General features: G+C 39.5%; 1 protein-coding gene across 3 annotated transcripts; it reads right to left on the reverse strand.

The window, feature by feature from the left end:
* On the reverse strand, positions 1–27,526 carry LOC116522874 (collagen alpha-1(XV) chain-like). 3 transcript variants are annotated; one of them, XM_032237951.1, is made up of 24 exons: positions 27,355–27,526; positions 26,471–26,589; positions 23,069–23,179; positions 22,551–22,619; positions 22,146–22,214; positions 21,136–21,192; positions 20,287–20,469; positions 18,510–18,869; positions 18,178–18,306; positions 16,822–16,863; positions 16,165–16,206; positions 14,856–14,882; positions 14,670–14,738; positions 11,771–11,809; positions 11,366–11,437; positions 9,701–9,742; positions 8,504–8,531; positions 7,334–7,386; positions 6,262–6,396; positions 5,856–5,918; positions 4,250–4,315; positions 3,162–3,356; positions 1,180–1,301; positions 1–475 (listed from the first exon to the last, which is right to left on the reverse strand). In XM_032237951.1, exons 1-24 carry the CDS (start codon positions 27,500–27,502, stop codon positions 271–273), a joined length of 2,445 nt encoding a protein of 814 aa, XP_032093842.1. In that variant the 5' UTR covers positions 27,503–27,526; the 3' UTR covers positions 1–270. The 3 variants fall into 3 exon arrangements, with proteins under 3 accessions (XP_032093842.1, XP_032093843.1, XP_032093844.1); XM_032237952.1 differs by lacking the exon at positions 16,822–16,863; XM_032237953.1 differs by lacking the exon at positions 9,701–9,742.
* Between the last annotated feature and the right edge of the window lie 93 nt (positions 27,527–27,619).

Here is a 27,619-nt window from a genome sequence, read left to right on the forward strand (position 1 = left end):
ATATATATATATATGAATATATGTGTATATGCAAATATAATATTTTTTTAAAAAAATGTCTCTATCTATACACTGAGACCAAAAGACAAGAAGGTCTGGCAGCTTTCAGTAAGATAATGAGTGGCCTTGGTTTTTTACACATTTCATTTCCCAACATGTGCTTTGCATCCTAATACTTTAATGCATGGGCCTCTCTCATTCAATCTGTTCCAACCTCGATGGTAACTAAGGCCTTCTTTTGTTCCCTGCCAGACTAATAATATGTTCCTTCTAGGTGCTACCAAAAGAATTTTCCACACACAAAACTATCAGAAGATCTGAGCATCTCCAGCTGGTCTCCTGGAGGAATACATCCTTAAGCGGAACAGAGGCCTGTCCTCTTAAATATTTGGATGCTTTTCTCCAGCTTTCACAGTCTTGAGTTTTGGAATGGTTTATCTGAAGCGTCAAGCCATGCCAGACAGCTTTGTAGATCCTGAAAATACAAACAACAGGATTTTGCACAAAAAAAAAGAAAGATGAAGTCAGTGTTTCACAATGCTTGAGCAGATAGTGTCTTGCAGAGGGAAAGCCTAGGCATGCAAATAACTTCTGCTCTAATTTCTTATGTGCTCAGAAATGTCTCAGTAATCTTCTTCCATACGATTAAATTGTGACCATGCTGCCAAACCTATCCGGACCTCATAATTTCCTTCAGTGTTCAGTACAGGCCATGTTGTTATTCTTACAACACTCCTAAAGAGGTTAGCTTTACTCCCAAATATACAGAAGGCAATAGAAATGGAAGGTGACCTTGACTGCTAGCTGTTTGCCAAGTTAGAGAAAATAACAACTCCATTCCGAAGTGCAAAATGGAAGAGCATCCCTTGCCTGAGAAAAGTATTTATTTTTCTTAACCATATTCTTGGTTTCCACCCCCAGAAATGTAACATACACTTAGTTTCTCCTGCGGCTTGTGAGATATTTCTCTAGTACTGCTTTTTCTACTTTGTATTGGGGACTTGTTAATTGAAGTACACGGTCCTTAAAGCTGCTGAGGTTGAGAAATACTGCCCTAAACATTAGGCATTTTCCCCTTTTGTTCTTCACTTCAGAAAAAATGAACTATTTTCTTAAAACCCTGTCTGTAATTTTCCAAAATTATTTAGCATATAGATGCTCTTTCTATATTTTACTCACCATGTAGAGTTGGTCATGACATTCAGCCCATTGAACGCATAGATGGGATGCTCCTTGGTGTTGAAATCAGAAATTCCATGCTTAGTGAAGAGGGAATTCCAGCTCTTTGCCAATAGCTGACCCTGTAGCAAAAATGAGATTTAGAACTTTTTTACACTTGCATCTAACTGTAGCAGAAGCATGGTGCAGCAAAGTCTTTTTTTCTGCCATTTTTGATGATGCGACTTTCATTTGATGACTGAGAGTGAGATCATTAAGTTTTCCTGAATTTTTTTCTTTATTACAGGAGCATTTTCTAATTCTAACCCAAGTCTTCTATTTTTGCTGTGCAAAACTTCTGTTGGAAGCATGGCCATGAAGGGAATTGTCTCACTTTTACTGGCTAGTTTAGACAAGTGGGCATGCTTATCTCTTCTACATCTCTGAGCATTCCCCTCTGGAAGCATTCTGGTCTGGTTAAGAGAGGCAACATTTTTTAAGCCAGTTTATCTCCCAGTATCTTCAATTCTCTAAAGTTGGAGTGTGGCTTCTCACCTGGTTCTGAAAGAGGGAACGTCTTAAGTAATAAGGGACAGGCTCTATGACATGAGGCACCACAGATCAGCAAGAGAGTTCCTTCCTGCTTCACATGTAAACTCTCCCCATCAGCCTGTCATCTGCTAGACAGATACTTTCAAGTATGGATTTACTGCTTTTTGAAAGAGTGGAAATCTTATTTAAAAATGAGCTGATCTAGCAGGCAGTGGGATGGAGAGGTATTGAATTATGAAGCAGGAGAGAAGCTAAGAAAAAAAAATCCTTTCTCTGCAGCACACAGAAAATAATACTGCTGTTTTGAAACATCATCCCAAAACAGCTGATAGGTAATGTCCTCCTCTTCTCCCAATATTGTACAAGTCTTGCTACTGAAATGCTAGGTGACACCTTGCTGATAATAGAGCAATGATGGTGAACCTATGACAGGTGTATCAAAGGTGATGCTCCACAAAGTTTTGGGTGACATGACAATATTTATCGACATCTGACATTAATTATTCTTGAAAGCATGCCCCATTCTCATGTGATTTTTGGAGGCTGTGTTCTTGTGCCTCTGAAAATCTGGCAAGAATAGGAACTAATTTTGCACACTTTACAGAGGCCTGAAAGAGCATTCTCTGGAGCCACTTCTATAACAAAGGCCTTGTGTGATGCAGAGCTGCTTCAGGTAGGCTGCAGCGGTCTGTCAAGAGAAAGAGAACAACACCTGAAAATAAGTGGCACACAGCAGATCATGGAGATCACACACGATTGGACTGAATTTTTTAAAAAAGACGAATATGTAAAGAATTACATTTGTGCGTGTGTGTGTGTGTGTGTGTGTGAGTGTGAGAGAGAGAGAGAGACAGACAGACAGTCTGACAGATAAAATTCTAAACATGTCTGTCGCAGAGTCATGTTTAGAATTTTCCAAATTTTTGATAATGCTGAGCCCAAAAGCCTTTCTGGGATCTGCCTTGCTCTTATTGGCTCTTTAGTACATTTAGTACACAGCCATTCCACTTTGATTTTTGGAGGGCATTACCAGCCATTCTGTCTGAGAGGGTAGATATCTACCATGTACCAGGAGTTGAGAGGGTAGATATCTACCATGTACCAGGAGCCTGTGAGTTCTACTATGCCTTAGGCATGAAAGCTAGCAGGGTGAGTTTGGACTAGTTAATATCTCTTAGCTCAACCCATCTGACAATGTTGTTACAACATTGCCCCTGAAGAATGTTCGAAGACTGCAGTTGGTCCAGAATGCAGCCGCGCGAGCGATAGTGGGTGTACCTAGGTACACCCACGTTACACCTATCAAACAGAAAACAGAATTAAATTCTCAACAACTTCCATTTGGAAACCAGGCTTTGGACTTAGTTGGGCAACATAAACCAATCGTGATCTGCCTGCTTCTCCATAGTCCAATCCAAGAATTCAAGAGCCAATAAGAATCTGTTACTAACCTTAAGGTTAACAAGTGGCAAATTCCTGTCTGTTCTCTTCACAACTGAGATAAGGCTTTGGGCATCTCCGGACAGGAAGGCTCGGAAAGTTCCTTGCAGATTTGCCTCTTGGGCCTGCTGATGGCAATGTAGGTCCGCTCCACTAATCCCTCTCATGTTACCAGTCAAAGGGAAATTTAGTGCTATTAGGCGGAGCTGGAAATTGAAAGAAATCCAGATAAGTATCACACATGTCATTGAAGTAGAATCTAATTCAACTGATGCCCATCAGGTTTTATTCCTTATCGCAAAAGACCTGTTTGCATTTTAGCACTGAAGCCAAGTTCAATCATATAACCAAACAAGGACCCAGGGGGATGATAAGTAAATATTCATAAATTATACCACACATCAAATATATTGTTCCCAAGTATTCTTGGGAAATCATCAGAATTAAATGAAATCCATATACGGTAGATTTATATTTTCTGTGCTGCTACATGACTTGCTTTAAAAAACCAATCCAAGACTATAGCTCTGAAGATAAATATGAAAGGTATACAAATATATTTATTTACCCTTTATTCATTTAGATCAGTGGTTCCCAAATTTGGCAACTTTAAGACTTGTGGACTTCAACTCCCAGAATTCTCCAGCCAGCAGAGCTCTGCTTTGGAAACCACTGATTTAGATAATGTTATGAACTGCCAATCAGATATTGCAATAAACATTTAATTCCCTTGAGTTTATTGATCCCAGCCTCATAGGAAGGGCAACAAAGGCAATTGGGCTACATAAACTTTATCCAAAACGAAAGCCCCCAAATATATACTACAATTTCTAAAATCTTGTAGTTAACCTGCTAACTAGAAATGTGGAGGGTAGGAATGTATTCTTAATATTTCTAAAGGGCACTGAGTTGAGGATAACATTTAAAGCAGTTTCTGCTTTCCTGAATGGGCTATGATTGCTTGTTTTTGGAAGTTGCTGGTTGTCTATAACAAAGACCAATTTAAATTGTATCATTACCGGTAGTTAGATTTTTTTGTCCCAGATGGTATATAAGGATTTTAAAAAAATGTGCCAATGATTTGTCTTATTGAACTTACTGAAGGAATCCTCTGGGGGATGCTTGTTGGTGCCATTGTCGGAATTGTTATGGTTCTTTCATCAAGCTGGAACCAGAGAGAAGGATTACTACATTATTCTGTAAGGACCTTTTGATCAATTCTTTATAATAAGATGCAAAGCCCAACCCCTCCCCCAATCAAACAGTCCTTAATTCTTTCACTGTTTACTGCAGTCATCAGAAAAAGCAATGGCAAGAAGAGGCAGAAGCTAAAAGATTATTTTACTTAGTCTGTCTCACTTTAATATCACTGTCATGGATAATCACTATCACACTGGATGACAATCAGAATGAATCAAAATAATTGATTTATTTTCTGTTTGGGAAAGAAAATGCTGGGGGAGCAAGAATAATGATCCCAGCACCCAATGAGTTTGATAGTAGAAAGTCCTCCTGTCACTGGATCACTCTCCTTTCATTTATACCTGCTCACTTTAAATAGAAAATCACACTAATTTTAACAGCACACATGCTTTTAATGACCATCTATTACTGTATATGCAGCGTTTCTTTGGCATGCCATTCAATACCCCACATATGAAAACAAATTGTAAGTTGTGCTGAGAAACCTCACTGAGCCTTTATATTAAAAAGGCTTTTGCAGGAGTTGGTATTAGAAATTGGTCACAATTAGTGTATTATAAGTAGGGAATGAAATTATTGCAGGAAAATAAAGTACAGTTTGTAGATATCTTCAATGTGTGCAGTTATCAAGCAGGGAAACAAAAGGATGTTCATTGTTTGTTTTTGTTCCTCAATTTTTCAATCCAAGGAATTAGAATATTCAGTATTATTTTTTTTAACTCTTCATGAAATGTTGCCATCACAAATTAGTTATGCAAATATGATACATACAATATGTTTTGAAAACGTATTTCTTAGGTTTTGGTTTTGCCAGTGTATCTGGGGACATCATTCAGAGCCAATGAAGTGGCTTATTTGATTCTGAATGAAGGCTGGGGTTGTGTGGATTTTCAAATTCACAATTCAAAGTTGTGATTTATTTTTATTTTTATTTTTAATGTTGTATGGTGCCTGGAGTCATTGTGTGTGAGTTGGGTATATATAAGTATATTTAATTAATAAATATCCTTTCCTGCCATTTAATTCTTTTCTCAGTACTCAGCTCTGAGAATCTAGAGGATAATATGGAGGAAGTTCAGTCATTATTGGATCTTAAGGAGAGCTGAATAGCTACCCCAAAGGATTTTATTAAATGTATGTGATCCTTCAATAAATCAGAAGACATGCCCCAACTTGTTGTATCACATAATCTTATGATTTATTATTATTATTTTTACTGAAAATATTGTATATTGCCCAAGGCAAAGTTTCCTCAAAACAACTTACAAAGTCATATTTTAAGATAAACTAACTACAAAAATCACACAGTAAATATTTGCATATATCCCTTTACCATTATGAAATGTTCTTCTCAAAGATGTCATTTAAATGGCCCTGTGCAAAGTTTGGAAGCCATTTTTCACCGTTATTGTACCAAAGCAAGCTCCTTAAATACCGTACCAATTTAACAATACTATTGTGCAAGCACTGACATGGCATAAAATGCTGGAAAAAATTCTCACCTGTTTATTTACCATAGGCACCAAAGGGTCATCAGCTGCAAATTGAAATGCGGAATCCTCCATCTAGTCAAGGAAACACATACAGTACAGGAAAAGAAGTATAAAATTTAGCACTGTTGCCACACAGTTCAAATAAGCAAGCCAAGATCCATCATCAAAATCCAATGACTGAGAAATTCAATAGCTAATCTGCCTTGGAAAAAAAATGAAAACAGTGTTTTCCAATTTATATTATGGAATAAGAAGTCAGATATATTAGGCGATCTAGTTCAGTTTTCTGTAAGCCATAATTCTAACCAGATATCTGAGTAGGAAAGAAAGCAAATCTAATCATGCAATTCCATAATCTTTTAAAACCAGTACCAAATTCTACCCTAATTAAAGGGATTATTACAATGGCTCCCACCACAATTTTTTTCCATCCTTTGGGGGTCTTGAAGAAAGCTTCACCGTCTTCAGTGATGTAGACCAAACTGCCTTCAGGAATGGAAGAAGCAGATTTCAGCATGAGCTCTTTTGAACTGAAGGTCCAGGTGGGGTGCTGAAAAGAGAGAAGAAAATGTATTGTACCCCATCTCTTTGCAATTGGTGGAAACTAATGAAGGAGAGACGCAACTTAGAGAAATAAGGAGAAATTTCCTGACAGTTAGAACAATTAATGAGCGGAATGACTTGCCTCCAGAAGTTGTGAATGCTCGAATCCTGGACGTTTTTAAGAAGATGTTGGATAACCATTTATCTGAAGTAGTGTAGGGTTTCCTGTCTGAACGGGGGATTGAACTAGAAGACCTCCAAGGTCTCTTCCAACTCTGCTATTCTATTCTATTCTATTCTATTCTATTCTATTCTATTCTACTTTACTCTACTCTACTCTAATTCAATTCTAATTCTACTCTATTCTAATTCTATTCTTTTAATAAAAATATCACTGGATCATGTTTAGCTTGTAGTGGGAAAAATTTGTAAACATTTTTGGATTAGCAGGTCAGTTTGTAATTCCTAAAATTTACAACAGCTATCTGATTTGCAAACATTATTATAGCCACCACCTTGGACAGCTATAGATTTCTTTTATAGAAAATCATTATTTTGTAATGAAAACAATATAAGCACCCATAACAAAACGTGTGTGTGTGTGTGTGTGTGTGTGTGTGTGTGTGTGTGTATCTACGTATTTGTCTTAAATGCATAATACAAAGGCTATTCAAAAAGTACTAATTTACTTTTACAATTAAAAAGCAAAATGTGTGCCTTAAGCCATCTATTTTCTGTAGCCTTTATCCAGCATCTTATTTTTTAAAAAAGAGACAAAACAAATGGATAATAAATACTTGTGACTGCTTCCCCCGTGATATCTATGTATCATACCCAAACTTCAATACAGCTTCCAGAAGCCAGATTTAAAAATAAATAAATCTGTAAATATTTGCCCATCTATGCCCTTACTTTGGGAGAGAAAACAAAATGGAGACACACACCTTATATCCATTCTGGCTTTTGTCAGGAGAATCCTTCATAGATTGTTCCATATCTGTACAAGAAAAGCAAGTTTGAATGAATATGCCCTCCCTTCCCAGAATATGAATATTTTCCTCTATGTGAATTAAGAATTTGCTTATTTCCTATCCTGCAGATGCCAAACATGTCCTAAACACTAAACCCATGCCAAGCTAGAACAGGTTTTGCAAGGGCAGGAGGTACCTCAGATTTCCCCACAAATGAAGGATAGCAACATTTCCCTTTAACATCCTGCCAAAGCCACATCAGATTCCCCTCCTTTGCACATGTTCTTCTGTTCTTTTGTTATACTGGTAGTCCTCAGCTTATGACCCCAGTAGGGACTGAAGCAGAGATGGTATTCAGCAGTTTCTGACCAGTTCTGGAAATTTTGAGTAGTCTGGAGAACTGGTAAATACCATCTCTGGCTGGCCCCACCCCATCTATTATTTGCCTCCCGAGTCCCAGCTGATCAGGAGAAAATAGGGATTTTGCAGTAATCTTCCCCTGCCATGCCGACCAAGCTACGTCCACAGAACTGGTAGTAAATCTTTTTTGAATCCCATCACTGGACTGGCGTAACCATCACTAAGCAGTGCAGTTGTTAAGTGAAGCATCACGCGACTACACCTGATTTCATGTCCTATTTACTATTGTAATTAAGGAAATTACTATAGTCATTAAACGAGACATCACATGATTGCGACTTGCGACCTTCTGGCGTCCCCATTGACTTTGCTTGTCAGAAGCCAATTGGGAAGATTGTAGGTGGTGATCATGTGACTGTAGGACGCTATGAACACTGTAAGGATGTGAATTGCAGTCACATGGCTCAGGGGATACTGAGATGTTAATGAATGTGAGGACTGTTTGTAAGTCACTTTTTTCAATGCCACAATAATAAATTAAATGGTTGCTAAATAAGTAAGAGAAGGACTACCTATAAATTGACAATTCAGCTATGAACCATAGCTATAGTAGGCTGCATAGCCAGAGAAAACATCAAGTTGAACATGCCTAAAGATTGCAGGATTGATAGGATTGCCCACAGATTAGGAAAAACTAAGAAATTAATGCAAGGGAATGATTTGCACAATAAAAAAATATTGCATATGTTTTTGTTTCCACTACAAAGAGAAATAAGATAATACCTGAATCAAAACATGGATCCTGGTTCACCTGAAAGAAATAAGAAAAGAGACAGATGCCATGTAATGGGGAAATGCTCCTAATTTTGAAATATTATGAACACATCTTTTTCTTTTACCAAACTTTTAATAGTTAATTATTATACTAATTTTATATGTTAATTTTAAGATATTAATTTGTTTGTATTTTTATTGTAAGTTGCCTAGACTACTATAATAAGCAGAAAGGTGAAAATTACTTTCAGTAATGAAAAACTGAAGGTATTAGTCAAGATACACATACAGACACATGCGTGCACACACACACACACGTTTGTAACAATACTTTTTCAGTTTTCAAAGCAGGGTTGGAACTATTGATTAATTTGCTTTTTAGTTTGCTTTTCTCATTGTCCCTTGTATGCAGGTAGAAATTCTTGGAATTTAGGATCAGCAGAATTAATTTTTACAAAGAACCAGCCTTCCTTATTTATTTTGGCTGTTGTAACTTTGTTTGCTTGCAAAACGGAGTTTAAAGATATCTTTTTTTTGTAAATGCCTTTTCTACCTCAAAGGAATCCTGGGACAGCAAGGAAAAGCCCATGCCATACCATGCCAATCATAATTCCAGGTACTGCAAGTAACATAAAAAATCAACTGAGAAATGGTATGAGAGTTCTGAAAGCAGGATTGTTGGGCAGCCAACTAGTTTGGCACAGCAATAGGAAGGCCTAAGTTTTCTTGCCATACTTGGTTTTATTCTAAACTTTTCTCTATCCTCCCAAGTAGCTCCTTGGTGAAACAGGTGAAACATAGACTTGGCAAAAGAAAATCATCAGCTGACATGACTTTAGGATAACTTCAGATTAAGATTTATATTATGCATGGAATTATCTAAGGGATTGGAATGGGAATACAGACAATATCACTTTGTGTAGCCACAGAAAACCCTTTAAGGAGAGGTACATGGAAGAATTGCTCACTATCATTTGGATAAATAGGATTAGTCATCCACCTGGAAGCATCTCAATGCTCTGTCAAAGCTGTCACCTCCAAATCAACCGCTTTTGCTTGAGAGTTCTATACAGAGAACCTTCTTAATGGTTGCCTCTCAAATAGCATAGGGCTTCTTTAATAAACAATTTAATGGGGAAACTACAGTGTACCTGTCTTTGCATGATGTGACTATAAAGAGGCAATCTTATGACTTAGTCAACTCACCGGCTGCTTGCAATGTGGCCTGGGTCGGACTGGGTACACTCTCTGGAAGGATATTATTAAGCATATAGATAAAGAGGAAGATGTTTTCGCCCTCCCCTCCATCCCAATTTCCTTCTCTGAGCAAGAAAGACATTCCCATTTCCTAAAGGATTAATTAACTTCCTATTTCATTTTAATTTTGACCTTGAGCTGGTAGAAGTTTAGTCATTCTGATAAGGTCTGAGTAACAAATTTATTTCGCCTTTTAAATATTATCTATCATTTAAGAGGAATGAGGAATTCTTTCATTATACTCATGAAGATCAATGCCATCAGATGGGGGTTCAAATCTTCAAAGGCAAAAAAAGTGTTTGGCTTTTTTTATATCCCTATTATTATAATTCCTATTCCTATTATAATAATTCCTATTATTCATCCTTCATGGGATTAGTCTTCTCCTATGAAAGGTACTACTTGATTCCCAAACTGGATAATAAACATGGATTCCATAGTGAACAAAAACAGACATAAATGAGCTAAGAGCAGTCAAGGAAGGGGTATTTCTTCCTTATTTGCTCCTTATGTGCCATAATGGTCTCCAGTTTCAAAAGAGGCCAGTGTTCCTTAACAGCAACCAATATTAAGAATTATATATAACATTTACGCAAAATATCTAAAAAGCTGGATTTCTAGTTTTCAAAATAATAGAGTTGGAAGGGACTTTGGAGGTCTTCTAGCCCAACCCTTTGCTCAAGCAGGAAACCCTATACCATTTCAAACAAATAGTTGTCCAATCTCTTCTTTAAAACCTCCAATGTTGCAGCACCCACAACTTCTGGAGGCAAGTCATTCCACCGATTCCTTTCTGTAAAATGCTTGACTTCCCCTCTGCCCATAATACTATGGGATACAATGAGTGGGCTCACATGGTAAGACACTGATGTGTATTTCAGGGGTGGGTTGCTGCCGGTTTTACTACTGGCCTGCTTCGCGCGCATTTTGCGTGCGCATGCTCGCTTCACGCGCATGCATGTGCATGTGCAGAACAATTTACATTGAACTGCACATGCACAGTCACTACAAAACAACATGGCAGTGACATCAGCGGTGGCAAGGGAACCAGTTTGGGGGCATGACAAGCCTGGGTCACTTCCGGTTCTGTGACCCAGGCAAAAAAACCACTATCAGTTCGGCTGAACCGGGCTGAACTGGGATCAACCCACCTCTGGTGTATTTGTTTTGCTTTGAGAGAGGATCCCCATAATTCTCAACCTCAGCAACTTTAAGATATGTGGACTTCAATTCTCCATCATGCCCGCTGGGGAATTCAGCGGGCATGATGGAGAATTGTAAAATTCAGGAACACTGCCATATTGAGTTGCAATGTTTTCGACAGTCATCTAAGTACTATGAGTTAGTAGCACAAATTAGTAGCGATGGGAGAAGCTTTTATTCCTTCATTGGTATCTGAGATTCTATGACACTAGAAGATTCTATAAATCACAAAGGGGTGGAAGTGGAGTAAGGATCCTTCTATACTCACAGAATTTAAAAAAGTATCAGGTATTCCTGTGTTTGCAGTTTAGTCCTGCAACATACCATCATTCTATTCCAGAGAAAATCCATCAAAAAGAAAAAGACAGAAAAATGGAGTGTTGGCAGAATTAAATAGGAGAGTTAACTTACATTTAAATAAAGTACACCGGGTGGTCCAGGGGGGCCTGGAGGGCCGGGCTTTCCCGGGAGGCCTGGAGGTCCCTGGAAGAGATAACAGTATTACTTTGCCTATTTTGAAATTCAGTTTTGCAGAGATTGATAATTTCCTGCAAGTAATTCCTATGTGTGAATGAATTTTACGTGGCAGATCCATAGATACCAATGTTGTACCACAATGTGAATTGTAAAAGCGTTCTGCATGTACAATATGAGAGCATGTACGGCTAATTCAGACATGGAATTTTCTTTGAGGAAAAAGTTAGGATGGGATATAAGACATCCCAAAGTCCAAAAAACAACACATTTTTTTTTGCGGGATCAAACTGAAACAAAACTAGGAACTTTACAAGTAATGATAAACTGGATGTGACTTACGTGGTTGGGACCACGTGTCTCTAGATCTTCTTTGAATTTCTGGAAAAGAGAGAGAAAAGGAAGTAAACAGACTAATCATCTATACTGACACATTGCATCTGCCTACACTGTATTCACTTAAACTATTCCTTAAACTATTTTTTTATACTGATGGAAAAAACTCCAACTAACAAATATATAGGTAGTCCTTGACTTACAACCTTTCATTTAGTAACCATTCAAAGTTACAGCAGTTACACTGAAAAAAGTGACTTATCTCCATTTTCACACGTACAACCATTGTGGCATCCCCATGTTCACATGATCAAAATTTGGATGCTTGGCAACTGGTTGGTATTTACTGTATAATAGTTGCATTGTCCTGGGATCACATGATCCCTTTTTACGACCTTCTGCTAAGTAACATCAATGAGGAAGCCAGATTCACTTAACAGCTGTGTTGCTAACTTACAAATGGCAGTGATTCATTTAACAACTGTGGCAAAAAAAGTCATAAAATGGGGCAAAGTTCACTTATGGTCATAAGTCAAGGACTACCTGTCCTGTATAGAGGTTTTTCCCCCCTGAAATGGGTATCTATGGGCAACCAAAGAGGTTTAAATCCACTATGTAATTAGAAGAAATCCACTTGAATTGAGAGAAGCAGAAAAAGGGAAAACATGCTAAACTGTTTCTAATTAGGAGAGTGTAGCTGTGAGAAGTCTATGCAGTGGTGAAATTCAAATTTCTTTACTACCAGTTCTATGGGTGTGGCTTGGTGGGGCCGTGGCAGGGGAAGGATACTGCAAAATCTCAATTCCCACCCCACTCGGGAACCAGTCAGAGGTGGTACTTGTCAGTTCTCCGAACTACTCAAAAATCCCGCTGCCAGTTCTCCAGAACCTGAGTCTATGTTAAAAGAACTCTTGGAGAACCAATGTCCTGGTTTTGGTATTTGCAAATGGAGCAAATAATGCAGTGGTGGGTTTCAAATTTTTTTAGAACCTCTTCTGTAGGTGTGGCCTGCTTTGTGGGAATGGTTTGCCGTCCATGTGACTGGGTGGGAGTGACTTACAAGCCATGTGACTGAGTGGGAGTGGCTTGGCAGTCATGTGACGGTGGGCGTGGCTAATTTGTAAAATATGGTGAAACTCACTTAACAATGCTCTTGCTTAGCAACCAAAATGTTGGCTCAGAAATTCTGGCATTTGAAACACGCAAGTCTTAAAGCTGTCAAGTTACAAGACCCTTGCAGTCCTAACCCTTTAGAAAAATAACCCCCAGGGGTGTTCAAACTTGACAGCTTTAAGACTTGTGGACTTCAACTGCCAGAATTCCTCCTCCAGTCATGTTGGCTCAGGAACTCTGGCATTGAAGTGTGCAAGTCTTAAAGCTGTTAAGTTACAAGATCCTTGCACCCCTAACCCTTTAGAAAAAAAACCCCAGGGATGTTCAAACTTGACAGCTTTAAGACTTTAAGGCTTAGATAGGACTCTTAGAGGCGGGAGGGGTGATTGGTGAGCCAGCCAATCAGTGAGCGGTGGGCGGGGCAAGCATGGTGCAGATGGTTGGGGGGGAGGGAGCTGGAACTGGTTCTAAATGGCACAGTAGATTTGTGGAACCTCTTCTATAAAAGAGGTTAGAACTGGCAGGAACCCACACCTGAAATAATTAAATGACCCACGAAAACCTACAAGTTCTTTCCTCTGAGACAAATCAAATTATATTGAATCTTTGAATTTTTCTCCATGAGGTAAAGTGGATAATTTGCCAAGGCCATCTTGGAATGAAATTTCTGCCCCGCAGTTTTCCAGATTTCCCTAGACCAGTGATGGCGAACCTTTTGTGGCTTGCGTGTCAAAAGCAGGGGGAACGCGGGGAGGGGGGTGTCGTGTGAGAGCGTGCTACACCCATAATGCTATGCGCACAACCTCAGCGTGCATGCACGCATGTCCAGCGCTCCCCCCCATTTTTGGCATGTTTTTTTCGCCTTCCCAGGCTCCAGAGTTTTTAAAGGAGCCTGGAGAGGGCAAAAACAGCCTCCCTTGTCCCCCTGGAGGCGTCAGGAGCTTCCCTGAAGCCTTCGAAGCACGAAAAACTAGCCCTATGGGAAAACCGGAAATTCAGGAATGGACTTCCAGTTTGCTCGTAGAGTCAGTTTTAGCCCTCCGGAGCCTTCAGGGGCCTTCCGGAAGCTTCCCTTAAAGCTCCAGAGGGCACAAAATGACCCTACGAGCAAACCAGAAGTGACTTCTGGTTTGTCCGTAGGGCCGGTTTTAGCCCTCCGGAGTGTTTAGGGGCCTTCTGGAGGCCTACCTGAAGGCTCCAGAGGGCAAAAACCAACTCTACGAGCAACCCAGAAGTGACTTCCAGTTTGATCATAGGGTCGTTTTTTTGCCCTCTGGAGCCTTCAGGGAAGCCTCCTGAAGGCTCCGGAGGGCTAAAACCAGCCCTACGAAAAATGGGGCAAAAAATGGCCTCAAAAGAAGGCTAGCTGTCATGGCAACGCATCGTGTGCCCTGACAAATGGCTCCATGTGCCACTTCTGGCACGCATGCCATAGGTTCGCCATCATGGCTGATATTTCAGAATGGGAGGAAGGGAGAAAAAAGTTACATTGTTTGGAAGTGAGCATAGCCCTTGTGGCTGTGGCCTAGTCAGCCTCCTGCACCACGGCAAGGGGGAGGATTGCCTTCCCTGAGCTTCCGTGTGTGCCTGCACTTACCTGCATCCAAAATGGGCTGTGTGGGGATTCCTGGGAGGGGAGGGTTGGGTGGGGCCAGCCAGGAGTGGGATTCGGGGGTTCTCTAAACTGTACAGAATCTTAGCTAGAGATTATCCCAAACCCCAGCAAACCCCAATAACCCACCCCTACTCTCCCAGACCAATTAAACAGGGATTATACACCTCTCTAACATACCTTTTGGTAGATCAAGGCTATCCAAGAATCAATGTCACTTCTTGCATCCTTGGAGCAACTGCTAGATTCCTGTGGGAAAATAAGCCTTTTTAAGCCTTCTAGAGAATTTTAAAGTAAAATAAAAAATAATTTATTTTCCATCAATGAGCCTTGAAGGATGGGATACTGTTTTCTATGACTACGCACCACTTTTCCTGGTTCTCCTTTTTCACCCTGCAAAGAAATCAAACAAACAAACAAAAAAAAATCAGGTAGTAGGATTGCAAATTCTTGGTTCTGCCTTCTTGAAAGCAAGCTTTTAAGTAAGCAGGATAGGACAGCGGTATTTGGAGGTGGAAGAACTGATCTGTTCACTACAAAATGACATTTGTGGTAGTAGTTAGAGAGTCGTTACATGGATGTCATTTTAAAAACTGGAATGCTTCCAGATTTTTGCTCTCCATATGAATTCTTACCTTTGAGAAGATCATTATTCTTATTAGTTCAGTGAGTATTTCTCCATGGTAAAAGCTTATTTAACTCTGGGGGGCGGGGTTTCAAACAATGCTTGCTATGCCATCATTGCTATTTTGCTGTAAATCACTAGTAGCCTTGAAATAGACTTTCTGTATGGATGGGATGGGAGGACATCCTAGATGTTCGTGATTGAAATTTCCCAGCAGCTCCAGCCAGCTAGGCCAGTGATGAAGGATGCTGAGAACTGCAATACCTGGACTGCCTTGGAAATTGTCTATCTATGGCTGTTGAATTTGTTCTGGATGAGAAAACAAATATCTAAATTTGATTAATTAAAATGAAATTCAGTAGGTTAACAGGATTTCTCTTTGTATGTTCAATCACATAACAATTATAATTTGTTATATATGACTAGTGGTTTAAGGAAAGTCTCGAAGAGTTACAGGGTAGTCTTCAACTTACAACTATAATGGAACATCAGGATTGTCAAAGCGACTGGCTAACTTTACAATTTTTTTGTGTGTGGCAGTCTTTAAGAGAACATGGCAGTTGAAAAGTGACTGCTGCAGTCTTTAAACGAACACTGCAGTCGTTAAGCGAACCAATGGTTTCTTATGGGAACGATTTTTGCTGACAAGTGGAAGAAAATGATAGTTTTTGGCAAAAGTGTTGTAAAATATAGTCACATTACTTCAGGATTCTGCAAAGTGCTGTAAACACAGCTTGGTTGCCGAGTCACAAAGTTTGGTCATGTAACTATGAGGGTGGGGGTGTATGTGTGTTGGGTGTCAGAACTTCAAATCTGGGAAATAAATAGCCCCAGGTAGGTAGGCCTATTGTAACTTTGAACAGTTGTGAAGTGACTGGTTGTAAGTTGAGGACTACAAATACTGAAGCTTTAAAGTGTTATTGGAACTATTGGGATTGCAGCTTGCACTCCTGTTCTCTAGGAGGTTGGAATCCAATGCTCACGTTATGACTTGCAGGCCAGCTAGAAGGCAGCCAGCAGCCATAGGGTATGGTTAAGATCACTACTCACCTTAGGGCCAGGAGGTCCTTGAACACTGACTTCAGAATTATACTAGAAAGAACAAGAGAGAGATCAGTGCAGGCCATAGGAATTCCCCCCCACCCTCCTTTATCAGTGTGTGCAGCAGTGATGTGCGGTATGGTTTATGGCTGGTGAGGCAAAAAGAAAGAAAGCGGCTTTTGCCTACTCCGCAGCTATGTCCGAAATAGAGGCGTCCCGTGCCCTGCAGCTATGTTTGACTCAGCTGCGGGGCACGGGACGCCTCTATGTCAGACAGAAGCGGCGGGGTGCTTTTTTTTGGCTTTTGCCCTGCGGGGCGGGCAAAAGCCTCTTTCTTGACAGCAGGCAAAAGGCGCTTTCAAGAAAGAGGCTTTTGGCCGCTCCAGCGCTGTGCCCGCCATAGAGGAAAAACTTCTTTAGACCAACGGAAGACTTTACCTGGCGCCCTGGCGCTAGAGGCAAAAGCCGTCCTGCCGCTATATCCAAAAGCCCTGGCCTGCTGCTATGTCCAAAAGCCCTGCCACTATGTCCAATATAAAAAAAAGTGCCAGCCCGCACGCCAACAGAGGCAGGTAAAACACACACACACACATTACTTACAATAATACAATTACTTACAAATTACATTAATTTTGAATTCCTCCCCCCTCCCTCCGACCCACATACCTTTTCCAGCTGTTTCACAGAGGATTTCAACTCTGCTCTTGTCTGCCATGATGAAAATGTAAAAATGTAAAAAGAAAAAGGCAAGAGCTGCTGAAGTAAGGCTGGATTAGCTGCTGCCAGAGTCTCCAATGGACGACTCTGCTTAACTGTTTAAAAAAAGCCTCTAAAAAAAGTGCCCTCTACAGGAGGAGGTGAGAGAATCATGTGCCTCATCTACATAAGGAATTTTTTCGGCTTTTAACCCTTGTTTAACTCTGCTCGAGTGATCATAAAGATAGACTAAATGAGGCACGTGGTTCTCTCGTTTCTTCCTGTAGAGGGCACTTTTTTAAGAAGCTTTTTTAAACAGTTAAGCACTAAGCAGAGTCATCCACTGTGACTGGCAGCAACTACCTCAGCCTTTTTCCTTTTAATTTTTTTTTCTTTTTATGATGACAGTGGTGAGGCCCTGCCTCCCCTGCCTTCCCTGACTGCACGTCACTGGTGTGCAGGTAACAAAACCTTTGACATTTCTTATGCGCACTCTTGTTAGAATGCTGTGTTTATGGCTGGAGACAAAAGAAATAAACCAGGTCACAGAATGAAGAATTATCCTGACTATATTCATGTAATCAAAAAGAAGTCTTTGCTTATAACTCCCACCACCACCCTCCGCCATCCAGGAATATGATGCTTTTCTCTTTTGGCATTCATTAAAGGAGTGAACAGTGGGAGACAAATAGCAAAACATAATTTTGAATCTTGAATTGGTGTAAACCAACCCCCCCTCCCCAAAAAACCATTTGACTTTTTGGGGCCTTTCCTTTAACCTACAATAAAAGTATAAAATTCTTTTAATTCTATGTTATTCTGTCCTTCTGAATATTGTAGGAACACTGGGATATCATTAAAATGGTCACAGCTGGAAAGTTTTTTGTGTTAGTATGCCTTTGGGAAAGGAGAACCAATAATCCATTTGGCCTCTTAAACTTCCTTCCCGTGGGAAAATCACCATGATTCTTTGGATTTTCAGTCTTTTAAAGACCAACACTTAAGGTGATTAATTTGCCCCTTTTAACCTTCCCCCAATAAAATCCCCCTCCCAAAAAGTTTGATCATTTATGCCCTTCCTATTCCAGGGAGTGGGGCTTTATGGATTGCAAATAAGGGGATCACAAACAAGTGGTTTACAAGTTGTGAGCACCCCACTCTGTCTCCAAAATAAATAAGGTGTTTGTATAATTTTAGGTGTATAAAAAATGGAATAAGGAATGCTTATGGATGCCAGTTCACAGTGCCTGTGACAAGAGAAACACCTTACATGGAGAACATATGGGATGTTGTGTGCTAGCTGGAGGGTGAATTGCTTCCACTCACCTGATTACCACCAGGTAACCCAGGAGGACCTACTAGCCCAGGTGGACCCCGAGCTCCCTTTTCTCCAGTTTGTCCTGGTTTGCCTGGCAACCCAAGTTCACCACGGTCTCCTTTCTCTCCTTTCTCTCCCTGAAAGGATTTAATACCCACAGATTAGCATAGTAAGTCAAAAACAAACATACAAACCTATCTCAGGAAGTAACAATCAGCTCTGAGCCCTTTGTTTCTTTCATAATTACATCTTGATGATCAATAATTTTATTTTGTTTTTTCTCAACTCATCCCTCCACCCCACATATCCTCCAAATTCTCATAGTAAAGGCAATGGTTACCTTTGATCCATTCTTTCCGGGAGATCCACTTGCTCCTGGAGGACCTTCTGGTCCAGGGAAGCCTGGTAATCCTGGTGACCCAATCTGGCCTGGAATGCCTGCATGACCTTCAGGGCCAGTGACTCCTGGAGGGCCCTCTGGCCCGACTGGCCCTGGAATCCCTGAGGGTCCTGTGGCTCCTGGAGCACCAGGCTGGCCGGGAGCCCCAGGAAGCCCCGGAGCACCCTGCTGGCCTTCATGTCCTGGGAGGCCAGCTGGACCTTGGGGGCCTTCGGGTCCTGGGTATCCTTGGGGTCCTGGATGGCCTGGATGACCAGGTATACCTGGTGGACCAGGAGGCCCTTCTACATAACAGACTCTCTAGAAAACAGGAAGATGACAGAGAAACAGTTAGAGGGTGGGAAAGGCTAATTTAGCATGTCGAAAACTCATCATCGCTATCTCCAGCAATACAGTCTTGTCAAAATAAGAGCCGAGGTGGCGCAGTGGTTAGGGTGCAGTATCTGCAGTTCAGCAGTTCTAATCTCACCGGCTGAAGGTTGACTCAGCCTTCCATCCTTCCGAGGTGGGTGAAATGAGGACCCAGACTGTGGGGGCGATATGCTGACTCTGTAAACCGCTTAGAGAGGGCTGAAAGCCCTATGAAGCGGTATATAAGTCTAACTGCTATTGCTATTGCTAAAAACTTCAGTGATACCCAAAAGTTAATAGATTCAAGAGATACAACAGTCATGAGGGATGTTGCTTATCTGTTAAACCTGTTCTCATAAAAAGTATATATGTGAACCAAGCCATACAGTGCTAAATTAGATGCTATTCAAACTCATTAAGATATCAGCCAGTTTTATTTATATATACACTGTAGTATCTTTTTCCGGTCTATCATTTATAAATTTACTTGTTGATTTTTTAAAAAAAAATAATAAGTTACTATCATTGGCTATCCTTGTTGCGATCAAGGGGGGAATTTCTCTCTCTCTTTTCTGCACTTTTTATTTTTTATTCTTTTTTTTAAAAAGTTCATGTTGGTTTTTATCATTTTAATTTAATTATTATTAAAAAAAATGTTGAACTAACATCATTATCTTGGCAGTAAAATTGAAAAGGACATAATGTTGGTGTATGCTTCTTGCCTAGGACTGAAAAACTGAGTGTGTTTCCTGGTCTCATGCTCAGCCCATATACAGGGCCACAATATTGTATTGTTCACAAGTTGTACAGCCCAATAATATATAGGCTGATAAGGAAGTCCAGAGTAATAAAGGATACTTAGTATGGAGTGGGAGGCAGCACACAACTTCTTTTGGCTTGGAACTGTGTCTCCTCTTTCTGCCTTAACATCCATATTGTTGTGGCTTAACGAAGCTTTGACTTCACTATAGTGGTTGAGAAATAATCTATTTCCCCCTTTCATCATTTTAGGCTTTTTGAAGAACGCTGAATTGTGATTGGAAGATGGACCATTTTTCTTCTTTAGATTCTAGTCCCCAATAAACAAATTTTTAATCCCTATGCCTCTTCCAACTATGCAATGCACTGGAGGCAACAAATGGATTTACCATCACCAATTAACTAAAACAACACCAGGTTTCCAAGATTAGCCAAAAAACGAGCAAGCAAGCAAATAAAAACAGATCACATTTTGAATGATATTGAAGCATTATGTGAATTTTGGATAACAAGGAAAGGTGGATATAGTATCTTTGCTTGGTGAACATAGTATTTTTATATTATTATAAAACCATTGATATTGCCGTAGTCTATCAACAAATCTCACCTTGTCTTCTCCATCCTTGGTATCAGTGACGTCTAGGGGTTTAGGAAGAGTTGAACCTGGTGGCCCAGGTGGCCCAGGTGGCCCTGGTACTCCCTGAAGTCCTGCGACGCCAGGATAGCCAGGTTTACCAGTTGGCCCAATTTTTCCAGTTTGTCCTGGGGGACCCTGGTCACCTTTTTCTCCCTGTTGTTAAAAAAAGAACTTGAGATAAGAAGAACAGTGCACATTCTGACAACATAGTGGCAGGGGAATTCTGGGAATTGAAGTCCAGGCATCTTAGAAGATTGAGAAACAGCAGTGTAAACCATAATCAAATCTATCCTGCTTGAAAGTGGCACATTCCGGATGTGTTTGGAAGGTAGATAATTCTAGTTGTGTCTGAAGGATGTCAGAATAGGGAAACCAGCATCCTCAAGGTTTCTATTTAAGTTGTCTTTTAGCAACCCACACTCCCACTGCATCCTTGGCAGATGTTTTGTGCCATTAACTTTAACATCCACAACAATAAATCTAACTTAATAACTTCAACTCATCTCAGCACAAGGAGAAACTAATAGCTCAATTCTTGACTAACAAGCATCTTTTAAGGCACAATACCATTGATTTTTGGGGTGGTTTGACAGGGTAATTTACAGTAGTAAATGACACAAGTAGCTTAGTAGCTGTGATTTAGTTTACATTTGGGGAAAAATAGCAGACATTTTCTTGTCTTGGGCAACTTTCTCAAGACAGAAACTTCAAAATATGGACTTAATGCCAGCTAAATTGCAAATGTACCTAGATTTGTCGTTTACACTAAGGAAAAAAATAAATATATAACATAAAAATAAATAAATATAACATGCACACCTTTGGACCAGGTGGACCAGGTATTGCTGGACAGACACACTGTGAAGTATAGTTACTCTAAGGAAGAGAGAAAAACAGTTAATGATAAAACACCTCTTTAAAAAGTAAGAAGGGAGATGAGGAATATTGACTTCATGGAAGTATTTCTTTAAATACCTAAACAATTATGTTGGTCAAATAAAAAACATAGTTCCTAATTATGTAAGAAAGAATCTTGTGTAAGTATTGACAGGTAGAGGTAATGACATCAAAACAATTAAACATGTATTGTAACATTAGAGGACAAGTTCTACTCTTATATTTGAGTTGCAAAATTGCATGCAAGAATGTAAGAGGCAGAGTTTTTATTACAATGCACAGGTTGCCCTTTGCTTCCCTTCTGTCTGCCTCCGTGGAGTCATGTAACTGATATAGTGGTGGTTTGCCTTTTTTTTTTACTACTGGTTCGGGCGCGCTTCTGCTTGCGCGACGCTTCTATGCATGCGCAGAAGCATCCGGGTGGGTGGATGGAGCCTCCCGCCACTGCTTTATTTAGGCCGAACTGGGAGCAACCCATCTCTGAATGGATCCCTCACATTCAGTAATTTCTTAAGTGGAACTATGAATTAAGTTGGGATGCTGTCTTAGCCCTTCCTAGAAAAACAAAGTAGCGTACACTGATCTTGATTGAATTGATGAATCTTTGATAAAGTTTCAAAACTGTAGGTTGTCAAAATGCAGGTTACTAGAATCAACAATAATATTCCTTGATGTCTATTTATTCCTATTTTTTCAACTTACTGGTCTTGAAAACCTTAAAACTGAAACTGAGAACCTGAAATTTACTAAATATTGTTGATTTCAACTTGCAGCACTTTCAAACTCACGGAGTTATGATGAAGGAGACGATTAAGGGATGATAGAAAATTTAATTGGTTCATCTGCTAGAATACTTTCCATCTACAGATAACGATGAGATTTTCAAATTATAAGAGTTATGTAATACACATTTGATAATAATTTTAACTTACTGGTCTTGCCATAGAATCCCCTGTGATATTGGATTTCTGAACCGAAGTCATGAGGACTTCTGATGTGGTCTAGGTAGGATTAAAAAAAAAATCAGGGCAATAATTAATTTTTAAACTGTCAGTTATCTCTAGTCTTTTCGTTTCTCACCTAAAATTTCCTATCCAACCCAAATCCTAGCATTTTTTTTTTTAAAAGAAGAGGAAATGCCAGTGGCTGCAATTTTTTAAAATTAAATTTTCACTGTTTTGGAATACTATATATGTTTATTGAGAAAGAAGTCCCATTAAATTAAAAAAAAAGCCATTTTCTTAATTTTTCTTATTTTTTCTTATTTAGATATTTTCTTCTTGCTCCTTTCTTTCAGAATGGCAGTGACAACATGACATGGGTCAATTCCAACATACCTGCGTCATTTTAGTGTCCCCAGTGATCATGGATTGGTAATCTGAAGTTGTCAAGATTTTTGAACCTCCCTGAGATACAAGATGGCAATAGTTAGGAGACCTAACGCATTAGAGATTAAATCGCTTCTATCTTATTTAGACTAGGAATAGTCTAAATAAAGTGCAAGTTCTTAATGATGTGGAAAGAAATATATATTTTGTTTCAGAACTTCAGCTAATGGTTTAATTTTTTGATACTTTTGCACATATTTAGATACCAATATTAAGAAATCAGCCTTCTAAATACACCGGGCAGGCAAAACCAGAACTGTTTTTAGACATGCAGACTAAGATTTTTTTTTTTTTTTTTTAGAAACTCCAGTGTTCACACTTAAAAAGGGTACTAGATTGAGGAACAAAAAGACAGTAACTGCTGTGATTGGTTCAATTGGCCATTGCTGATGAAGAAATCTAGAACCCAACCCAAAGAATTGGAGGCATCTACCAGGCATTTGGGAAAACTTTCTATGGATTGTTACCTGGACAATTATGAATTCAGAGTCTTCTTCCATAGCGCTGCCCTCAAAGAAGGCTGAACCAGAAAGGCTATTATCAAAAGCATCTTCCTTTGTTATACCAGATGAACTTGTCTGGTAGGAGGAAAAAAGAGAAAACTTGCATTCATTTCTGATTCTGAATATTTGTTTATTGCTTTATATCTAGCCTCTTACAAAAGTGCAAGATAGTATGTCCCTTACAATTTTATCTTTATAACAACCATATCGTAAGTTCAACTGGAAGGTGCATTGCCATCTATTGAGTTACATTGCAGAATAGGAATTTCTGATATATTTTGTTTTTTTATCCTTGATCCTTGTAGAGAGGAGAGATGAGAGAGGGAGGATTTTATCCACTAATTCAGGTCATTCTGCCACAGCACTCAAGGCTTTGTTGAGTCTGACAAGACCCTGAGTGTTGATAAGGCTTAAGAAAAATGTCAATGAGAACTTGTGCAGAGACAGTGAGAAGGAGCCAGAGATTGTCACGTGGTGTGAAAGAGCTGGCCTTGGGACTTTGGCCTCCATCTCTGCATCTAGAGACGTTCAAATTAGCAGTGGCTGAGTCTCATGTTTTCATGTGGGTTTCAGGGGAAAAATGTAGAAAGCTATGAGGCAGCTGCTACTAAGTACGAAAGTATTATTTATGCTGTCTGTAATTTAAAAAAATAGTTGAATGGTTGCTTCCTCCAAATAATTTGCTGCTGCTGCTGCTACTATTACTACTACTACTACTACTACTACTACTACTACTACTTTTATATTTAAGGCCACTGAGTAAGAAAAACTCAAGATGGCTCCCAGAAGCCCATTCCTATTTGCTCTGTGTCAGAAGAGAAAGAGAATGAGAAGCAAAAAACCAGAAGTGTACAATCTTGACAACTTGAAGACCTGTGTACTTCAACTCCCAGTTTCCCAGCCAGCATGTTAAAATTTCATAAAATCCATATAGAAATATGGGAGCGTCATCTTACATTTACTGACACTATGGTAATTGATTAAGCAGCCAATGTGATATAATGTTGAGGACCAGGATTGGGAGTTGGAATAACCAGGTTCTAATCCTCCCTTAGACAAGGAAAGCCTTGAGCCTTCTTAGCTTTAAAGTGAGTAGGATATTTTAAAAAATATATCCCAGAAGAGGGAAATGGCAATCTATTTCCATATAATAGTGCCAAGAAAACTTTACTGTCCATGAAGTAACCAGGAATCACTCATTGTTTTCACTCCACAACATCCCACAATATAGGATGTTGGGCAATCTTTCTACAGCAGTGTTACCCTTAGGAATTCAGAGTTTAAACTTGTAATGGCACTGAAAAAGTGATTTATGATCATTTTTCACACAACCATTGCAGCATGGTCACCTGATCAAAATTCAGATGCCTGACAACTTCATATTTATGATGGTTGCAGTGTCCCGGGACCATGTGATCACCTTTTGTGACCTTCTAACAAGCAAAGTCAATGGGGAAGCCAGATTTATTTAACAATCATGTCACTAATTTAACAACTGCAATCTTTCACTTAACAACTATGACAAGAAAGGTTGCAAAATAGGGCAAATTTCACTTAACAAATGTTTCACTTAGAAACAGAAATTTTGGCCTCAATTGTGGTCATAATTCAAGGATTGCCTGTTCTAGCCTGTCTTAGACTTGAAACTTGTGTGCATGACTTTTGGCTATTCTATCTCAGCCCAATCTACCTCACAGGGTTGTTGTTGTTAGAAAAATGGGAGGAAGAAAGTGTGTTGGATATGTTTCCTGCCTTGAGTTATTTGTAAAAATAATAAAGGTGGGATATAAATACATAAAAATGAAGAAAGAAAAGGTATATATGATTTATCATCATCTATCCAATTTCTAACTATTATGATTGTAAATACTAGATTATTGAAGTACAGCCAAGCTTTGTTACTTTATTTTATTTATGTGCCATAAGCTGGCACATACTTATACGCTCATCCACAATTGCTAAAAGTAGTATAGGTAAGGGAAAATAGCACTTTGTTTGTGCAGAGGGTTGGACTAGAAGACCTCTAAGATTCCTTCTAACTGTTAGTTCAGTGACAGGCTGCATGTTTTTCCATGTAGAAGATAGCAGATGCAATTGATGCTCATCTGCTTCTATCATTAGAGTGAACTCACCTCCTCAACCATCAGATGTTAAGAAAGGGCAAGAAGGCTGGCATGAGATACTGGATGAATTGGGCATTGTGCAATTTGTTCATCCCAGCTAAATTGTTCTTCAGATGAATGAGTAATAGATTTGACTTATTATTGCATACAGGTTCTGTGTGTGGGTTGGGAATAAATTTTATTCCCACCATTTTATTGTGTCTCGGGTAACAAAATATGTTAAGTGTTTTTTTAACAGAGTTAAAAAAAAGAATGCTGCTAAAACTCTAGATAGTTACTACTCAACAGGAGGGGCTGGAGTGTCATTGTTTAGGGACACTGAAACTAGATTTCTGAGACTTTCCCATGCATTGGGACCGTTACAGAAGGTGAGATAGCTCTGCGAAGTTCAGCCTCCCACTTGTCCTCTGCAGAAAATAACCAAAACAAACCCAGGCCACGAAAGGCGCTCAAGGTTGGGAAAATTTTAGCCGCCCAGGTATGCCTTTGAAATATGGCTCTTGTGCCATGATTAGAGACGCTGGGAACTTTTGTTCAGCAGTATCAGACGATTCACCCATCACCAAAACATGAAAAGTACATAGCAGAAACCATTTTGTGTAGTTTAGAGTATAGTGTGATGGTTCTGAACTGCTTGAATATTAAGGCAGCCTCACTTTAATAATTACGTGGAATGAGGAAATAACTGTTCTTTCAGAATAATTATTATAGAAGGGTGTGTTTTGCATCCCTGCTTCTGCTCTTTTTAATATCATGTCACATAATGACATGTAACTTTGCATAATGAATATATGAATGATCACTTTATTTTCAAAACTTTTATTAGCAAGCAAAAGACTTATAAAAGCTCAGTCAATATGTCTTCTGCTTTACTCCCCCCACCTCACACACACACTGCCAGACATATTTTTTTTGCCCATTCCTCAAGTGATTTATGAATTCTATTCGCCATCAGCATACACATAAAGATGCACTTAGAGCTGTCATAAGCATATTATTTCCTAGTATTTAAAAATAAAGGTCAATGCAAAGTTATATTTCCTAGGTTGCTTTTGAATCAAATTAATCAAATGTGCAGTTTTGTGCAACGTGCTTTTGAAAGGAAGCACAGGTTTAATTCTGGAGAACAAGTTGGTATCTCTGGCTGCCCTATCATTGCAATGTTATTATTCATCTTAGTTGCCACACAACAAATCAATAATCAATTATCATCTGACCCATACCACACATGATAAATGCTCACCAAATCCAGGATTTGTTCAGTAGTAGTAGCTTCCTGTACAATTGTATCTGGTGTGCTATGAGGACTGGAACTACTCAGGACCGTAGGGACAGAAAACTCCTTCACATCAGTTTTTGTCTCTGAGAAAGCAAAGGAGAAGGAGATTGGAAACTACACATTTATACACAAAACATAAATGCAATTGCTCTGTTTCCTGACATTGATTTTCCAAAAAATGGAAGAGAGAAGAACAATAGAGAAGACATAATATTAATTACACAGATTATAAAAGAATTTCATATTTCCTTCTTAGAGCTCAAAACCAGAATTGTAATAACTCTGTGAGAAAAGCAAACTGAAGAGAAAATTGTTTAAAGACACTCAAGAATTTGAACCTGTCTTGTTAATCAACATTATGATTGTTACAAAGCCTCCCGTTTTCTTCTGGCAATTTAGCTGATGCAACTTTCCTCATGCACAAAACCTTATATATTACTCCATCTCCTTTTATCCAGCAAAATCCAAATTCTGCAAATGAGCCTCAAGAGACTGAAGCCCTGGGAAATGTGGGAGAAAGACAGCCACGCTGATCTCAGATAGCCTAATTGCCAAAGCTATCTCAATCCGTTTTTCAAATGAAGTCACACGGACTGGGAATCTCTGCAAATTGCAGTTCAAGTACAATTTGGGGAAGGTTCTATTAGACACACTGTTGCCCAGCTCAGTATTACACCCATGGCCCCTAACCCACATTATATTTCAAGACATTCTATAGTCCAAACAGTGTACCCTTTTGAATGGGCATTTCTGGATTTTATATGGTTTTCCAGCTCTTTCCTAAACAAAAAGAAAATGAGAAATGGGCAGGGAAAAGAAACAAGAATAGCCATAGCCTTTTCACTTACCTTGGGTAATCACAGCAGGTGTGGTCCTAGCCTTCGGATTTGCAAAGGGCCACCATTGGTACTGAGCAACACTAGGGGGAGTCAGCCCCCCCAACAGCAAGGCAAGGCAGAGGAAGCCCAATGGCTGGCTTTCCCTAAGAGTCTCCATTGCAGTTGTCTGCAGCTTAGCAGTCTCCACACTAACCTTTGTCACTTGTGATCCAAGTTCATATCAGCCCAAGGTGCCCGCCCACCAGTCTCTCTCTGCCAATCAGCATCTCATTTT

The sequence above is a fragment of the Thamnophis elegans genome, chromosome Z (assembly GCF_009769535.1).
Source record: "Thamnophis elegans isolate rThaEle1 chromosome Z, rThaEle1.pri, whole genome shotgun sequence".
Lineage (NCBI taxonomy): Eukaryota > Metazoa > Chordata > Lepidosauria > Squamata > Colubridae > Thamnophis > Thamnophis elegans.